Genomic DNA, 18,922 nt, shown 5'->3' on the forward strand with positions numbered 1-18,922 from the left:
CACTCAACAATTTGCATGCTCAGATAAGTTTGAGCTCGCACGAAGTCGGTGCCTCGAGGCGGAAATGCTAACAAGACGGACGGCAGAGGGTGTTGAGCGTGCTAATAAGAAATCGAAGTGATTAAAGGACAATTTCCAATCATCTGCCCTTAGCCCTCTTCCACACACATGGGTCCGGTTTGGTGGTGGTGGAGTAAGTTTTACTGCAGAAACGTGAAAGCAAACGTGTACGATTTCAGATTATGTATGAGTCACCCAGATTGTGGGAATCCTCAGCGCTCTTCGGCTTCGACTTACCTGGAAATCGAATTTTCCATACTCGTCCACGGTGGTGATATCGGTGGGTGCCTCCTCCAGCATGCTGCACTCGTCCCAACGACTACCGAACCGGGGCAGGGGGCCACCGGCACCTTCGGCACCGTCCTCTGGTGCGATCCCATCGCCATCGCCGTCCCCATTGTCGCCTCGCACGTTATCACCTGCCCGATCGGCAATGTGCTGCTGCTGCTGCCGGCCGATCGAGTTAAGACTGCTCCGCAACCAACTGTGCCACGAGTGATTTGCATTCGGCCCCGTATGCTGTCCGTTAGATCTATTGGTGTTTTTGGGAAAAGAGATGCAAAAGAACAGGACACGGTTAATATGATTCAAACAAGAGAGGGAGAGAGCAAGTATTATAGCAGAAACGAAGCAATAACAACAAAAAGGGAGGAAATTTTCCAGCATGACCTCGCCCGGAAGCTGCACAAGCCGTGGTGACCATCACCGTGATGGTGGGTGCACATGATGTTATTTCATTATTTGTCATGGTCATTTGTCGAGTGGTCGAGGCTCATGTATGTACGGTGGTAGTACCAAATGCCAATATTCAAATTCATTCTCTTCGGCGTAATTATATGAGTGTGGTGGGGCATCGTCTCTGCTGCACATGGAACTCCAGCTATTCCAGCTTCCCAAGCGAGTGTGTGTGTGCGAGAGACAGAGGAGAAAAGGTCGGGCAAGTAACAAACTTCAAATGATTTGCATATTATTGGCATCTAGTAAAAGGGTGACCCACCCATGCCTGGGTGACCGAGGGTGTGAAAGAACGAACCAAAGCTCTTCCGAAAACTATTCGCCAGCATTTGGGTACTTTCGAGTGGAGGACGTTCCGGCGTGTGTAGACCACAACACCAGCTCGTACCATTTTGTCGCTTCCGTTGCTGACACAATGGCACCAGACGACCCATCCGATGGCCTGGATCGGGAGGGCTGGTTGTATGCTCTTTTGATTGTTGTATGCCGCCCGTCACAAAAGCCCATTGCTGACTACGGTCTGCTTCCGGGTTAAAATTCATTCCCACACTTGTGCGACCCGTTTGATGGTGCAGAGCGACCAATGGAGGAGAAGTTACACCCCCGAGTTCGTCGTTTCATTTGAACTGTGAGTTTTGCCAACCTTCATCGTACCGGTGCGGCAAGTTACCGGACGACCCCACACGGTCCCATTGCGTCTATCTTTGTAAGTGTGGCACACTGGTGGCACACGTGAACCCACCCACTTTACCCCCGGGAAGTGCAATGGGTTGTGTGAAATGAGGAAAAACTCTTTCTCTTTCTTTCTCTTTCTCTCGCCAGAAGGCATGTGACACTAACCTCAGGCGGGGGTAAAAAACCGGGGTGTGCACAAATCATGAATTAATTTCCATTTTCATTCTTAACAAGCGTGCTGTAATTTAACTTTTGTTTCCAATGTTCGACACGCAGAAAGGATTTTGTCCCTGTTTGCGAAAGGATACGATGTGTGGTTTGTGTCCCTTGGGTTGTTTGACAGTTTGAAATAATATACTGTCAAACGACCTTGACGACGGACGATGATTTGGGTTGGTTGCTTGGGAGTGTTGACTATAGCGAACAATGTTATGTAGAACTGTCCTGAAAAAATGGGAGCACGGGGCAATATGGACAAATTCTTTTGACCATGTTCTGACTAGGTACAGCGGTAGAGCAAATGTACGAAATATCTGGTCAATCTATCTGCGAGTTCTTACGTATCGAGTTTTGTATTATTATTGTATTATTGTTTGAGTACAGGATCGCGAGATCAAGACCAAACAGGACCAAGCAACATATACGGATAGATAAATGCTTTTTTGAAGTCGTCAAAGATTTGGATTGGAGAGCTCTCCAAGATCACAAAGCCAGATTGTAACGCAAGATAAAAAAAAATCAATGAGCTCGAGCTCGTTTCAGTATGTGTAGGAAAACTCTTGTGTGTTGGGTAATGTATTCTTGTTAGTGAAATATTTCATCAGCGATGTATCAGCGAATGAATGTTTGTTGCGGTGCATAAGCAATAATAATGAACTGTTCTGTTGGAATTATGAAGAACACATCGCAAAGTCATTTATAAAGCTAGTATTACGGGTTTGATATAAAGTAATCAATGATAGTGTGTTTGGAACCGGTACTATGACACAGATGTCAAATTGTATCAATTAATTGCTGCAAACATGGGTTCAAATATCGTATTCATACAACCTTCGAAAAAGTTATAACCTTTTGTGAACACTATTTATGGATAGTTGAAACTAAATCAGCAAAATATATTTTTTGTATAACGTAGGTAAATTTTTAACACTGTTGAATTTTTGTTCAAAATATACTTTTTATTTCTTTACGCACTTGTCTCATTAATTTTCGCTCCTCTCTGAATTTAATTATGTGTTCCCCGTATGATATTTATTTCATCGCTCTCGATGCAAACATTTCACATACATTGCAAATCATGCTAGATCTGGCAGAAATCCTTAGCAAGACAAAATTGCCTCATTATCCCCTACTTCTTTCGCACCGACACACACATACACAGAACATATGCGCCGGGCAATGTTATTTCTTCATTCGCTTTTTTCTTGCCCAGTTTGAATCTAGTTTAATATCTAGTCCATTTTCTCCATCCTTTCGTTTTCTTAGCTCTTCTATGTGAAAAAGGTGTCATAACTTTCACCGAAAAATTCAAGCCAGGTCAGTTTGTTATTCCGCTCGTTATTCGGCACTATCAATCCTATCAACGGTCCGTGCAGAAGAGAAACGGAAGCAACGTGAGGCAAAGGACTGGGACGGAAAAAGACGAGTTCGACATAGCTGACGTTTTGGTAGTGCAGGGAAGATAAAGTAACACAAACTTTACTTGGGAGGACTACGTTGGAGAAAGGGTACATGAAACGAAAAGTAAAGAAACGAAAAAAAACCCACACTTACACACGCAGGATACAAACGAACGATCCTTTCTGTTCCCCGTTGGATAGTAATTTTTGATGACATTCCATAAAATTTCATAAACTTTCGTGCCTTGCTTTTGCTTACGGAACCCTAAACCCCGTCCACCTCACTTTTTGTTTTCTCCGAGGATGACTTTCCCGCAACTTTTCTCTCGCCTCCCGATTTCAACTTCCCAAAGTGAGCCTCTGGGTGTGTGTGAGTGTGGGGGTTATTGTGTGGCATTTGGTGAGGCTTTTCTCGCTGATGATTGCCGGCTCAGTTGTTGTCCGGTATGGTCGAATGTGAAGGATTATTAGAATTTATTAGGAAGGCACCGAACGAATGAAAACTAAATTATAACCCATTATAAAGCTAGCAGCTTTACTTCATATACTTTCATAGTATTTAGCTGTGTACAGTGTGAACGGCTGTACACGACAATGCGGTGGCATAAAACATACCCGATTTGTATGATTTTATTTCCGTATCTTTTGTGGTGACAATCCTGATCCGAAAATACAATAATCGATGATACTGGAGTTATTTTAATCCGAGGACAACGTACTAGGCACGATGCAAAAAAAAAATCGATCACCAAAGGGGTTGATCATAAAAAAATAACGAAACTCGCCTGAAATAATACCGACAGTCCGAACATCGGAGAAAAATTGCCCTCCGAGTACTCCCTGTGCCACCAGATGCGCAGCCCCACTCTTGGCCATTTGTTGCCCCAAGTCAGCTGAAGCGGACCTCATCCCCTTCCATAAAATAAAGACCAAAATATAAAAATTCACCTACCAACAACGAGTCGGTAGCGGCAACCCAAAAAGGGTCCACCGAGGTTTGTCCACTTTCATCCACCGCTGTCTCTCGTACGCTTTCTTTATTCGAAATTTTATTATGAGCGTTTAATGATGCGAAAATATATGGATTGGTCCACATCGTCACAGGACTTTGGTGCGGCATCGTTCCGGCATGGCATGCGGTGTGGGAATTTGTTGGTACGGACCGGGGATATAGTTTCAGTGTAGTAGGAAGGACATTTGCTATTCGCTCGTGGCAAAACATTATTGGAATGAGAGGGTTTCGAGGATTTTCGGTAGCTGTGGATGTTGTTGTTGTTGTTGTTGTTGTGGTGGTGGTCCTGCGAGCACTTATTGTTGTTGGAAATTTTATTGTACCTCCCACAACAGCTCCAGCAATGCAATTCCACATCAAACTGTTTTCATGTGAGCACGCGGCCGCTATGAATTGAAGGTTGATATATATTTTTTATCTCTATCTCGTTCGCTTTCGTAGCTGCAGCATTGGCTGGACCGTTTTGTTTGTCTCGATTGAATATTGCATCATGCTATTAATAGAAAGTACTGACGGTAAGTGTACTGGAAATTGCGATCTTTCGATGTTTTGTTTTTGCCATTCAGACAGAAGTAAGGGACAGAGAAAGGAAGCAAATGAACGATATCCGCGAGCAACAGCACATGAACGACAGCCTTGCCGCAAAACAGAAGGATACTCGCTCCCGGAGATGACTTACAGTCAACGTTAGACGAGCAGCTTAAAACACGGACACTTGTAACAAATGTTGTTTTCTCGCTCTCGTTCACTCTTTCCTTTTCGTTCTCACTATGTTGATGTACAATTTATTACCACACTCTTGCGCTCTGTCCCGAAACTCGGTTGCGTTCGCTTATATTTATTGTTGAATGATTTTTCCGATTGAACGAGAATTGGTAAATTGTGAATTTTCAATATCTTGTGTGGAGCGGAGAAATAAAGTACCGAAATCCTTCCCGAGGCAGTACAAGCAACGTCCCGAGCTGGGGGAAGGTGAAACGCGGGGAAACGCGCGAATTCGCGTGCTGTAACGACCCTTTCGAGACTCACAAACAATGGTAGTAGTAGTAGGGACGTATGTGTACTGAATGAAACTCGCCACGCTTCGCCCTGCTTTGGCTCAATTGTATTATTCGCCTGGCTGCCTCGGAACTGGTCCGCAATTGTAGTGTGTGCTTCTCGCGCGCGCGTTTTCCCGTACCGCCGACAAGCGGCAACCAGGCGTCTCCATTTTGTTCCACTACTGGCTGTGATCGTTGGAGACAGAGAGGGAGGGAGGGAATCGCGACAGCCGATGGGGGCAGACGTGCCATATCAAATGGTTCTGGCCACCTTTATGGCTACCCGTTGTCAATTGGCAGCAGGGGTGTCACACGCTGCACTGAGTGAGTGACGGTGGACGTGCGAACTCCCGGCCCTGTTCCCCCATGGTCGTTGCGTGTGAATGTGACAGTGAGCGATGGCAATAAAAAGGCTAAATTGTCGAAACGATTTAGAAACGCCGTCGTTTCGTCGGCTCCTCTCGGCGTTGGTGAGAATTTGAAATCTCGAAGGAACGCTTTAGACAGAAACCCGTGCTGACGGTGACGTGTGCCAGAGCCCAACATGACGGTGACACGCGAATATAAAATTAAGAGCCGCGATTGAGCTGATGACGGATTTGCATTTCGGAGAATTTGGCATTTTGAGGAGGGTTAAGTGACAACAATATGGGGTATATTTTATGTTCTTAAATAGTTTAAAGTTTGATTGATTGAATTATTTTAACAACCGAATATACAAAAAACATAAACAATAAGGCAGACTGCTTCTTGTGAATTAAACAATCATTTTATAAAATTTAGTGCAATAGTCTTATTTAGACCTTTTATTTAACACTTTGACTGCCGGCCTGACGTCACAGTTTTTGAGTGAGCACGTAGCGCATGGCAAGAGAGCCATGAGAGCGACAGTTTATCTTACCATTGTTATCACTCTTGTTTCATTGCGATAAGCGGCGTAGCTCATGTCGTTCTCGTGCTCTCTTTCCTACCTCATTCGTTCTCAAGAGAATCACTGAGCGTCAGATGCAAAGCGGAACGGCGATTAAAACCGTCATGCGAATTTATATGACATGGCGCTTAAAGTGTTAAAAGGATGTTTGAAACTATAACAAACATACAAAAACGAAACAAATATAACTAAAACTTTTTAATTAGTAAATTAATATTTATAATTATAAGTAAATTAATAGTAAATTATTTCAGTAAATAAGTAGTTTATATTACTTTAATTTCGATTAGATTTAATTTTGATGTAAACGGTTAGCAGAGATCATTCAACGAAACCATTCCAATATATGTTTTACGCCAATAAAATGCATATTCAGCCATTTGAGCGCCCATTGATCACATTGAGACACATTCATGTAAAGTATTTTTGAACTATTTTTTAAATAAAAAATATTAATTGCATTAATAATAATAATAATAATAATTGCCGTTTTGTGTTAAGTCTAATTTGTTTATACAATATTACAGAACTTTTTCCTTCGTCCATAGCTATTCAAAAATCAAAATCTTGCAAATGTTCTTTACGCAGTTATGTTATTTGATGACGCTAAAAAACTGTGTCTTGTTGTGGGCTTTAACGAAAGTGTGACCTTTTATCTTTCTCTTAGCCTCGATAGGGATCCTTGGGGAATGTTCGGCCCGTTCAGTGGTAGACGCAAACCACACTGAACATAATGTCAGCGAATCGACCGTAGTAATTATAACCACTAACAATGTACATTTTATTGACATTGTCATCATCCTAATTTGTTGTTTAGATTTTAGTAGAGGATCATATTAGCATGGGAAAGGAAAGACATTCTTATTAAATGAACTATAGCACTATTGACAACTTTAGTAGATATAAAACTATATCACTTTCATTACAGGAACAATAATTTATTGTTTCTTCTATCTAAAGTAACGACTACATGCCGACCTCTACCGTGCTATCGAGACATGCTATTAGTAGCATGCAGTCCGATAACTCACTCCTTGTTACGGGAGAACGGTACATATGAGACTTGAACTCGTTGCGTGTATGTTTTGAAGTCGTACAAGTAGACGACTGTACTACGAGTCTGCTCCATATTTATTTATTTATTTATTTAATTATTTATTTATTTATGTATTTATTAACGGAAGGAAGGTCTGATACGGACTTACAGGGTTTCCCACGATTTATTGGTCAGTTCTCAGAATTTTTTGGTCCAATTGCATTGATATCCAATCAGAACATACCAATAAATTATGAGAACGAATCAGAAATCTATGGGATACGATAAAAAAATCGTGGGACCGCACTAAACAAATATGGGAACCCACCAAAAATTGATGGGAATCAACCAATAAATCGTGGAAACCCTGTATTGATTACGGAAAAAATAAACATTATCTAATCACACAAAATATTCATTTGATATAAATAGTCATATGAAGTAATACTAAAAAAACTGTAATAACAACTTAAAGTAGGTATTCTGGACAACTCGAAAGCAGATAATACGAGCGACCATCCGTATCTAGCATGAAAGCTTAAGGCATAGATAAAATATTAGTCTAAAATTCTCATTTTAGTTCGACCAAATGTTTATGGGTAGCCCTCAAATTGACCTCAATTCCTGTGTCAAGTTTGAACATGTCAACCCTAGTTTAACTTAGTTAACCACCGCCCCGCTCTCATTCGTTTGCACCGGGGACGTTAGGCGGAGCAGCGACGCAGCATGGTTTCGAGACTTGATATCGTTAAACCAGATACATTAGATGAATACCCATGTGAGGCAACGGATTCGCACGTGATTGCAATCCGGACACAAAGCAGACTCGACTCAGTCGACGGTAGAAAAAAGCGCCCTAATCAAATAGACCACGCTATAAACAGTGGCCACAGTGGACGGACTAGACCAATGGACGGGAACGGTCAAGCAGCAGGTCGTTCCAAACCGGAACCGAGGGGCGAGATCACCGCCGGACTAATCCAATTGCTTCCTAATAAACCGAACCGCCGAGATGTGGACGTGAACGGAGAGAAATGGAAGGATACGCCGTTTTTTGGGGGGTTGCTCTCCCGTACACTTTCGAGCTCAACCGACCGTCGATGCTTGTGCCGAGGACGCTGTGGTCGTGTTTGCCTTTCCGTCCATTAGTGTCCTGGGTGATGTACGCCGCGAACGAGCAGAGTCCGGCAGAGTGCCATAATGGACCGAGTGTGAACCGAAATCCGATCGGACGGTGGTATCGCTTGGCGAATGATGTGTTTTTATTCCACCGTCGTTGCCGCGTCGTTCGCAACAAGGGAATAATTGTGTTCCGTGCGCGGTGTTGCAAAGATAGATGCCATTTTCTTCCAGGAATATCTCTCGCCGGTACAATTGCTTCCGGAGGGTTCGTGTGCAATTCCCGAAGGATGGATTACGCAGCTTAGGTCATACATTTCGCGAGCAAACGCAGAGCACTCTCTCTGACAATCTAGTGCGGGCAGAATGGTGTCATCCGCAATGGAGACGATGATGACGATGATGGTGATGATGCAATAAGGTTTACCGGAGCTCACACGAAATCCCAATAGTCCCGGATTCCCCCCCTTCCCCGATTGATGGCGGCTCCAAACGCAGACATCCTTTGAACAGAAGCCACGTGGGAATGGCTAAACGCTGGACATGTACACCGGCTAGTAGTGAGACGATGTAGAACACAATAGTCGGTCATTTGCTACCCAGTCCAAGTGGCGAATAGTTGATGAGAAAGAAAAATGCTATCTGTGTATGGTGTTGGCTGTTGGTTCGTCCAGCACATTGCCAGCAGGATCGTTTCAAACACATTTGTGCCGGGGGAAACAATGACCTTTCTATAATGGCAACAAAAAGAGGGAATAACATCCTGCGAAAGAGTTGGTATGTGTGTGTGTACGTGAACATAATCCAATTTGTACTACAATGCAGATCCATTCCCATATTGAGGTCGCAGTATGCCGAGCAGCGTCACTTAAAAAGCTACTGCAGGCTTTCTTTCTCACGCACACACCGCTAGTTCCATGTGCGTAAATGCGAAAATGTTCGTGTGTGGGCGTATGCCGTTGACAGACAGTTAGCCAACACACTCTGAGGGAGATAAGGTGACGAAACGGTGGAAATGTTTTACTACTACTGCCTTTCCTGCTGCGCGGTAAACGAAAGATATTTCAACGATCTAGCGACGAACGACGTGTGGCACCATTCGTTTCTCGTGTGTAGAGAGGTAATGGGGCTTCCCGAGGGATAGGGTACCCGTTCTGTACGTATTTTTTTCTCTTCAAAAGCACACTCTTCAATTGAATTTGATGTCGAATAGATTGCGGCGCATGCTATTGGCATGTGAGCTTGAGTTTGATTCTGACAGCTCAACACCACCGTTGACAAATGCATCGTCATGTGCGGTGAGTGTATGGTAAGGCTTAGTGAAGCAAGATCGGTAGCTTGTTTGAAAGAAGACAACAAAATATTGGGTCTGTTTTAACAAACTTTTTTAAAGGAATGAAACAAAATACACACTATTTATAGAAATAGTTAATTTCAAAGATGTTACACTTTATCTCAGGTGGTTAGCATGTTGCGATTATAATAATATCTGCTACTTGGCAATTCTTTATGGTCTTTTTTACGTTCTTAAGGAACTTGTTCAAGGAAACCGGGTCTTCATATAGAAAAGTTAGAGAGTTTGAAAATGTTTCAGATATTCGTAACTTCATATAGTTGTATGAATATATATTTGTAAATACATAAACGTTAAAATGCTGTCAACATCCTTGGTACCTTGATAGAAACTGGGGGATATTTGCTATTAAAGATTACTTTAATATCATTAAATGGATCCAGATGTTTTGTCCATGTCAATGTGTGTCAATTTCAATAAGAATGGCTAGAACATGAATTTGTTTAAATGTACACCAAATTGTCCAAATGCACCTCCGAGACATTCTAAATGCATCTCAAACCCCTTCTGAAATCAACGGAACACTCACATACACGACATAATACCGCACTCAGTAAGCAGCCGGATTCGTACCAAACTTTGCTTGACCGAGCATTCACAACGGTAAACCGCAAATGAAGAAACGTTGTTTGCAGTCACCGAGAAAGAGAAGTCATGAAAGCATCAGCTCTCACACGGCTTGGCAAAGCATACCCCCAACAAAGTCACCACCCCCCCCCCCCCAGCAAAGTCACCGAATCCATTTGCAGTTCCGAAACGACGGACGATGGCGGTTGACAAAGTTGCCCGGACTTGGTGCATGGCAACAGGATTATGGTTACCGGTGTTGTCTGTCTGGCACATCGTACGCCCGCAGTGTATAGGGCAACACAGGGCAAGACAGTACCGGGAATTGAATCGGATCGAATCTGCATAATCCAGCGTTGAGTCACCGGGCAGGAAGCAACATCGGGACGAGTTTCTTCCACGGTGACATTCCAACACACATTCGGCGAAGCATCCTTGTGCTGTGGCTGCCCACAGTGTCCGGGGCAATGCAGGTTCATTTTCAATCAGTAATTACATTACTACATGTCATGTCAACACAGAACTGTCACCATAAACCTCCACCGCAGCAAATGGTCGTATGTAACTATCAGCAGGTAAATTTCGGTAATCGACTACTAAAGCGTAAAAACCCAACACAGTGCCGTTCGATGGTGAAATACATTGAATTGCAGGAAAAAATTAAATACATTCGGTTGTCCTCGAGGCAGACATCGGGAGGATTGGTTAATGTACCACGTCGTACGGCAAACATCAAAGCGATGTCACTTTGAAAGGCGAAGCCACGGAACTGAAAACCGAGTTGTGTCGGCGGATTTGCTGTTGCTTCTGCTGTGTACCGTACACGGTTGAATCGTTTCTGGAGCACACTTTATCTTCCAGCCTAGCCCCAAAAAAGTTTCTCCACCCAAACACAAACAATTCTAGCAAATCTTCTGCTGCTTCTACAATCTTCACGTCAGGATTGTGGGACGGAAAAGGGGTTATTTGAGTTTTGTTTCTTGCTGGTAAAAGTTCTGGTAGCTGATTTCCCAAAAACGGTGCTTTTTCGCTTTGACAGTCCGTACATTTAATGTTTTCGGGAGTGGAAAGTAGTTAAAAGGTCAAGCCAAAACCGACCGATTCCACGAGAATGAAACGGTCGATAAGCAAACAGTGAGTAAAAAAGTAATTAAAATCAAGAAAATCAAGGTTTCCCAGGATGTGACAGGAAACGTATTCTGATAAAAATGGACTTCGCCACACCATTTAGGCAAAGAATAAATAATTATTGAGAGGGCAAGGGGGTGGGGTTGCGTAAAATGAGTTCTTTGTATCCTTCCGTACAGCATCTAATTCCATCTGGAAGATTTAACACACTCTGTACGGAGTAATGAATGGTTTGAAACGACTCAACGTTTGTCAAGTATAGACTTCACTTGCATGCACCAATAAATTAGGCTTAACTTTGAAGCGTTCTTCAAGCGTACAAATTGAGCATCTTCTCGCTTTCTCCCCCCACTTCCCCTCACCCTTTCCGGTCATTTGTTGGCCGTAATTGCCTATCAAACAATTTATTTATTTTTACTTCCCTAACATCCCACTGCCACGCGGGGCGCATCTTGGTGAAGAACTGGGCTGCTGCTATCGGGTGCGCAACATCCCAGCCAAAGTGCTTGCGAGAAGAAAGTTTGCCCACTTCGAGTGAAAAGCAATCGAAAGCCAACCAACCGAAGCGGTCGATTCTACCGTTCGCGAAAAGAAGGCCCGGGTAAAAGAGTTGGAAAATGGAAAGGGGAAGAAAAACAACACGTGAGGGAAGAGCGAGAGCTGTTCCAATATTTTCCTCCTTAAACTTCCGCCCGCGGGGAAAGCAGTGGTTGTAGTTGCATCACACGGTGCTAGAATCTAGGATGTACACCCGGGGACATCACTCAGTGGTGCAAGTTTGTTGTGGTGGATGGGAATATTGTCGTTTGTCGATGGTACTGGCTCACTAAGCGTGTATTTGGGCCTACTTCATACTCTGATTGCTTTTTGTTAGTTCTTCTGTCGGAAGTATAGGAAACAACGGTCGATCCAATGGTATAGCTGTTAGTGGGTTCAAATATCGTATGGAACTCAGCAATCCTCTCTGTTATACTATGAGCGAATTAAATATTTATAGATAGCCAAGCCGATTAGATTAAGCTAGGATTAATTTATTAGAAAATGAAAATAATTTTAATTAAAAATTGGTACAACAATTGTTTCTTGGATTTTGATGGAATGTTTGTATTATTATATCGAACAGAATAAATCCTTGAGGCAGGCTGTCAACGTGGAGAATTTCCTTCTAAAGTAAAATGAAGAAATTGCTTATACGAACTACACTTTCGGTCGAAAGCATTTTTCAGCTCACAGTATTTCAGGGATTTAAATTAGTAACGCAAATGATTCGCCATATTGTAGAGCAAGAACACCACCAAGTATCACTAGGTTTTCAATTTTATGTCATTCATTGAATATTGGTCACATTCAACATCTCATCGTTGCACCTCAACGACAGATGCTCATCTCAACGACTGAGATTATGGATGACATGATCGCTGCTAATTCTTCAAACAAAAATACTTTAACTATGTATACCTGCGTAAGTAATCAAACAGGTATATTAGCTTAGGAAAATTCACACCCTGTATGGTAAACCGTTGAGTAGACTACAACGATTGTACCTATTCCTTGGAAAAACACATTAACATCCCACTGTGCACAAGGTTGAATTTTCTATCGATTAGATTTACACGCGCATTGCACTCTCGTTGTTGCATTTTTACGTCCCACTTTCAAGGAAAGCAGCAGCAGAATATTCTCACGCCACTTTTCCCAACCCGTAAAGCATGTATAGCACGATTACGACAGTACGTTGGCCCACGCATTGACATGGACACATTGTACTTAACCGTACCGCATTGGCCAGCAGGCATTAAGCGGAACGGGTATGGATTGGTGATGTGGCCATGTGTTGGTGCGCGTGCAGGAATATTTATGCTCACTTATATCTCGCTTTATGTGATTTTTTATTGCCTTCAGATAAAGGCTTGCTCGCCCGGCCTTCTAAGCGGGCGTTGTATGTACGGGGCCGAGAACGGGGGTAAAAACATCGCCCCAAGCATTATCGGGCAGGAAGCAAGAGGAAAAGGGGGATAATGTATGGTCTGCACCAACACTTCTTGCGCTTGCCACACACCAATTCATCGACATTACCTTCCTCCCATTACATTCCATCCCGGGCATCTAGCCTTTCGACTTCCGATCGATTCTATGCTGAAGCATAATACTCTATCCGCCCTGCCAACTGCCCCAGGCACTGATACTGTACCACCAGTTAGTGAGCCCGAAAATATGACATTAGCAACCGGGCAGAAGCGGAAGCTACGATCGACCATTCTCGTCAGCAGAATCGTCTGGATGGCAGGAAGGAAGTTCTACCTTAATGTAGGTTAGCGCTTTCCCGCGCTCATACACATGCTGTCCCGTCGCATTTAATGGCACTAAGACTAGCGGCACCATCGGCGGCGAGAATTATGGGCAAACTTCAGTGTGCCAGTGTGACAATTTAGTCGTACTTTTATTTCCTTCCCGTTCTTTCACCCTGAAATCGGCGCGTTACATTTCATAATTGGTCTGCGGAGCGATTGCAAGCGAATTCTGCAAGCATAGTGCTCGATTCCCGGTTAACTGCGAGCTCGTGTGTTAATTTTGCGAGATTTATTACATTTTGGGCAAATATATGGGCCTTTGTTGACGCCGCACGCTCGCATGCCGCTTGACGGTAACTTGCTACAAGCGAGAATTATTTACATATTTACTTCAGTGTCGCCGTCTAACGCTGATCCTTTTAGTCATGATTCAATCAGAATGCCGTTTTGCATGTGAGCAGAGTCAATTGTTGCTCAGGCTTCATTCTTGTACTTTATATTGTTACGCTTTTGTGATTGATTAGTATTAAGCTCAAGAAGAACTCAATTTTTGTTATCGTACTATAGAACGCTTAGGCATTAATTTGATTCACTTTAAATATTTTGATGTTTCGTAAATCCTTCCAACAGAGTTTCGCGTTTATCAATTCTTTAGTTATCAGGAATCATCAGTAATAGGAGAAATAGGTTATTGATAAAATCCAGTCAAAGTGTATTTTAGGTATAATATTAGATTCAAACATTAGATAAGAATGCAAACCGCCTAGAAGGGTAGTAATGTACACATATATGAATACAATTTTTCTTAACCCACTACAATTTTCATGTATTTAACCCGCTGAGGTATGATGCATTCAAGGCAGCATGTATTTTTAAAAGCCTTTTCCAATACTATTGTGTGTCTGCTTCATTTGATACATTTGCTCCGAAGATTAGTAATTCTCGGAACTGTGGCACATACACATCAATTAATGTGACACAGATTCTCAATCATTCAAACCGCTTTTGCTGTAAAAATTGTATCACAGTCCCATGTACCGCCAATGTTGAAAAGCATCGCACTTTAATGGTCGATATTTAAAGAAGTTTACGATAAAAGATTATTTTTTAAGCAAATATATTTGGTAATATGAAATGTCAGTCTCACAAAAACGATTGTGTAAAAAAAAATTGATAGAATAAATTGTTTGTAGTTAAATCATGGAAATAGAAACTGCAAGATTTGTTTTCCCAATTTTTGAATATGGAATAGAACATAATAAGTCAGATAGGCTTCTTTTGATGTTGATTAGTCGATTTACAACGGCAAAAGTGTTGCAATCGTATCTTATCAAAAGCTTAAAATGTTGAAACCTCTTTCCATTCCCTTAAAAAAAGTTTTTCATGGACACTTGTTAGAACGTTGGTTTCTAGACCATTTCATTCATATATGGTTTATTTATCTGAATTGTTTGATTTTATTTTTGTGTATACAAACTAGAATGTAATTGTTTTGTACCTGTTGTGTTAATGCCTATGAATCACCGGCAGGTTTTCAAACCTATTACCTAAATGAATTACAGTAGAACGTCGATTATTCGTGCTTGGGACCGAACGGTTGCCGGTTAATCAATTTCCATGGTCAATGATCATGTTCGCCACCATTAACCAGCTTTAAAATGTATGCACAGGTTGGTTAATCCACCCTTTGTTATAAAGTAAGCAATTTCATTTAATCTTTGTTTTAAAAGTAATCCTTCCTAAATGAATAATTCTTCTTAAATCTAATATGTCGAGAGACTATAAGCCCAGCTTTGTAGCTTGCCCAGGTTCGTAGAAAACGGTTCGGATCTTGTCGTCAAATAGCTGCCATCGTTTCATTTGATCCCTTACCTAGACCCAACCGTTCCGTTGAGAGGACTGTTCCGTTTTAATGACACAAAATCTCGACATGGTAATATAGCGTGCATTGGAATGACCGTCGGTATTAGTTTTACTGCTTCAATATGTAGCTTCCAAACAACTTTCTGCCTGCTCCCACAGTAAATGCCTACGTAATGTGGGCTCCGTACTAAACTACCCGTCCATTGTTACTACCGCACCGGTACATGCCCGGGCAGATCTTTTTGTCCCGATACAAAACTCAAATAAACTCTTCAGCTCGCAAAATCAATTCCAAAAAGTCATACAATTTCGACTTAAGCACGAGCAGCCATAATCCCAAATTGGCTCTCATAACTTCCACTCTCTCCACACCACACCGCCTCAACCCACCGCTCTCCAGCAGGCAGGGAATCCGGAACATTCGCTAACGTCAGCTTCCAAGTGGCCCTCCAATAAAACATAAAACTTTGCCCCGTAAAATTATGAGTGTGTGTGTGTTTGTGTGTGTTTGTGAGAGAGAGGCACGGAGAAAGGGAGCACCAAGATGATCTGTTCACCCCCTCGCCGTGTAAACGTTGGATCGATTTTTGCACGCAACATGCCGGCCTGCACGCCCTGCAACCTCTCTTCTCGCGCTATAATAATCCGTGTTTCGCTCGCTGCCGAATGGCCAAACAAATCGCCCGTTCCGGTACGGAAATGTGTCAGTGTTTACCCCGCGGAATAAAACAAAAAAGCACACACGCACGAAAAAGGATTCGCCCTGGTAATCGGCCGGAAATGAGGCTGCGTGGTGTGGTGAAATAATGGTGAATGTAAATTCGCCAGACAGCGATGATAAAGAGGCGTTCGGTGGCATTTTTGACAGGCCCGAAACAAACAGAACCCGAACCCGCACGCAGTTAACAAGGAAAGCCGAATCATAAAAGTCAGGGTATGTTATGGACTTACCGTTTCTGATGGGCTAAGCCCGCTGCCATCGGACCGCCGGACGCATCCTTGCCGTCCATCCCCGTCGGAGCGGATGGGCCGGATCCAGCCGGCGACGGTTGCCCCATGGAGATGTAGTACAGGCAGAGCAGGATCGTCACGAACGCAGACAGCAGCCCGATACATCGTGGCGAACCGCGTCGAAACAGCTTCATCGTCATGTTATCGTTATCTTTTCTGTTTTCTGTTATTTTGCTTTGCTGTTTTACCGTCCCTCTCTAATCCGATCTAGTTTTGCCAACTTGTCAAAAGTGCCGCCTGTTGAGATGTGATCACCACAACCAGCGTTCTGGTACACCCCAAGCAATTTACATCAAAGTTTCCATGCACATTAAGCACACACATACACACACACACACTCACGCAATGGAATAAAACAACAGCACGTGAAAGGAAAACGTGACACTTAACGTAATGAGAAATTAAAATCAACTAAACGAGTATGAGATCCTTTTGGCTTGCGAACGCGCGCGAATCGCTGTATTGAGAGTTGGGGCTGTGTACACGTTTACGTTTCACTCCTGCATTGGCATCCGGTTAGCCGGTGTGCCTCAGGTCCAGGCTCCGCTGGGTTTGCCTAGCAGCTGTCGGTGGTACTTCAGGGTGTAGCAGCGCATTGACAACCGCCATAGTCGTCCGTCGCTCGGCGCTTAGTCAAGTGAGTGATTCGCACTTTCAGCGGATGTAGCACGTTGTAGCCGCGCTCGCGGACAGTCGTCTTTGGAATCTGCAACGAAAGAAACGCGGGGATAATGTAAGATTAAATGCAACTCGCTCGGCTGTGGTGCTGGTATCTTGTTGGCTTATTTATGTTTTCTGATTCGCATGCAACACAAAGCCACCGCAACGTTACGACCTCTGTCAAGGTTGCCGCTGGCTGGCTGAGCAACAACGTGGCAGTGCCCAGCAACGGGGGTGGAGTAGCAGTAATTTGTGCCTTTTGTTTGCCTTTTTCTTCACCATCCTCACACAGGGGAGATTGAGATTGTCAGCTTAAGGGGTTGCATCCAGCCCTGTGCCTCTCTGCTTGGCCTAACAAAGTCAATTGATCGCCCAACCACAGTGCCACGGTTCTATTCTGTACGGGAGATATCCTGCGGTGGGGTTGCAGCTAGATGTTGCTGAGCACGAACGTTTTCAGCAGCGTGGGAGCTGCATCATCATCCAGGGTTCGGTTTAAGTGGCCCCTATGGATTAAAGTCGCTCCCCACAGCATGCCATTTTACAGTACAACAGGGTAATTCTGCTGCTGCTGCTCACCGGGAGAGTGTCGGTTGGTAGAACACGGAAGAGCTCGCGATGGTTGAGCGAGGGTGGCGGGTGGTTTTCGAAACAGCAGCAGCAGCAGCAGGTTCCATAAAAATGCATAATCATGAATATATTTGTGCATCGCGTGCTGCACCACCCAGCGACATGTGGGCCTCGGGTATAGGAGGTTTGCGAAACTATCAGGGGTGAGATACATATAAAAAAACGGGGCCATGTTTCGAGATGAGTAAGCAGGGGTAAAAGGATGATTTTAAATTATACATCATCTCGATGGTTCTTCGATGTGTTTTTTGTTACTGTTGCACCCCAATGGCGTACTGAATTGGGAGGGACAAACGATATTCTAGCACCGTTTGGGAATGGTACCATCATCGCGCTTGAGTTTGCAGTTTGCATTCAAAACAGGGTGCTTTAAAACGGGTGCTGACTTTAGCCACGTACGGCTGTAATGCTCCAATTTAAGGATTCTGTTTTAAGCTGTATTTTGTGCGTTTCAAAAGAGTAGCAATTGTGCTGTGAAATATGTTTCAGTTTAAGCCCTTACCACAATGAAAAATCGCACTGGACCATCACCATGCATCAATTTATTCCTGTTGATGGAATGGTTGAGATTTTAATAGGATGAAATTTGCCATACACATGTAACATGTTTCAAAAATTACAGTTATCGTAAAAGTGACGCATTTATGCGTGTGTAAAGGCCAACTGACCTGCACTAATAGACACAATCAATTGAGTGCAAAGTGCGAAAAAGGTAAATATTGTTACGTAGTGTTATACAGATAAATGATACCAATGAATGCATTTTCATAAATTCCACGAACACAAGAACAAATGTAACTGAAAGCATAGAAATTGTTACACACGATATGCTTTTTTCCAGATGTTTACGAAATGTTTTTGATTTGCATTTATTTTTAGGTTGTGGTAAATTAAAACCTCTTTGTTAATATTCATTTCATTGATTCACTCACAGTCCTATCGATGTTGCCCTATATTGAAACAAAAAAGCCGTATATTGTCAATAGTTACATATAAATGAAGCCATGTTTCGATTTCGGTCGGAGTACTGTTGAGTAGAACTATTCGGGGAAAGTTTATCTGCAATGTTTCGTAAAATTTTACGATCATACCATAGTGGAAGGGTTTCTAATGACTACAGATTAAGTAGATGATGTGTAAATGTTTCAATGACCGAAATATAAAAATTAAAAACAATCAATATATTGATAG

At 42.9% G+C, this 18,922-nt stretch overlaps 1 protein-coding gene across 2 annotated transcripts in view; it reads right to left on the minus strand.

Annotated features, from left to right (window-relative positions):
• The window catches only part of LOC120893191 (alpha-mannosidase 2), a 93,027-nt gene that overhangs the window by 9,405 nt on the left and 64,700 nt on the right, over positions 1-18,922 (minus strand). For both annotated transcript variants that reach the window (XM_040294924.1, XM_040294923.1), the window contains 2 exons: positions 16,382-17,147; positions 298-592 (listed from right to left, as the gene is read on the minus strand). In XM_040294924.1, coding sequence (XP_040150858.1) covers positions 298-592; positions 16,382-16,581 — 495 coding nt within the window. In that variant the 5' untranslated portion in view covers positions 16,582-17,147. The remainder of the gene's footprint in view (positions 1-297; positions 593-16,381; positions 17,148-18,922) is intronic.

This window comes from Anopheles arabiensis, chromosome 2, assembly GCF_016920715.1.
Source record: "Anopheles arabiensis isolate DONGOLA chromosome 2, AaraD3, whole genome shotgun sequence".
In the NCBI taxonomy this organism is placed as follows: Eukaryota; Metazoa; Arthropoda; class Insecta; order Diptera; family Culicidae; genus Anopheles; species Anopheles arabiensis.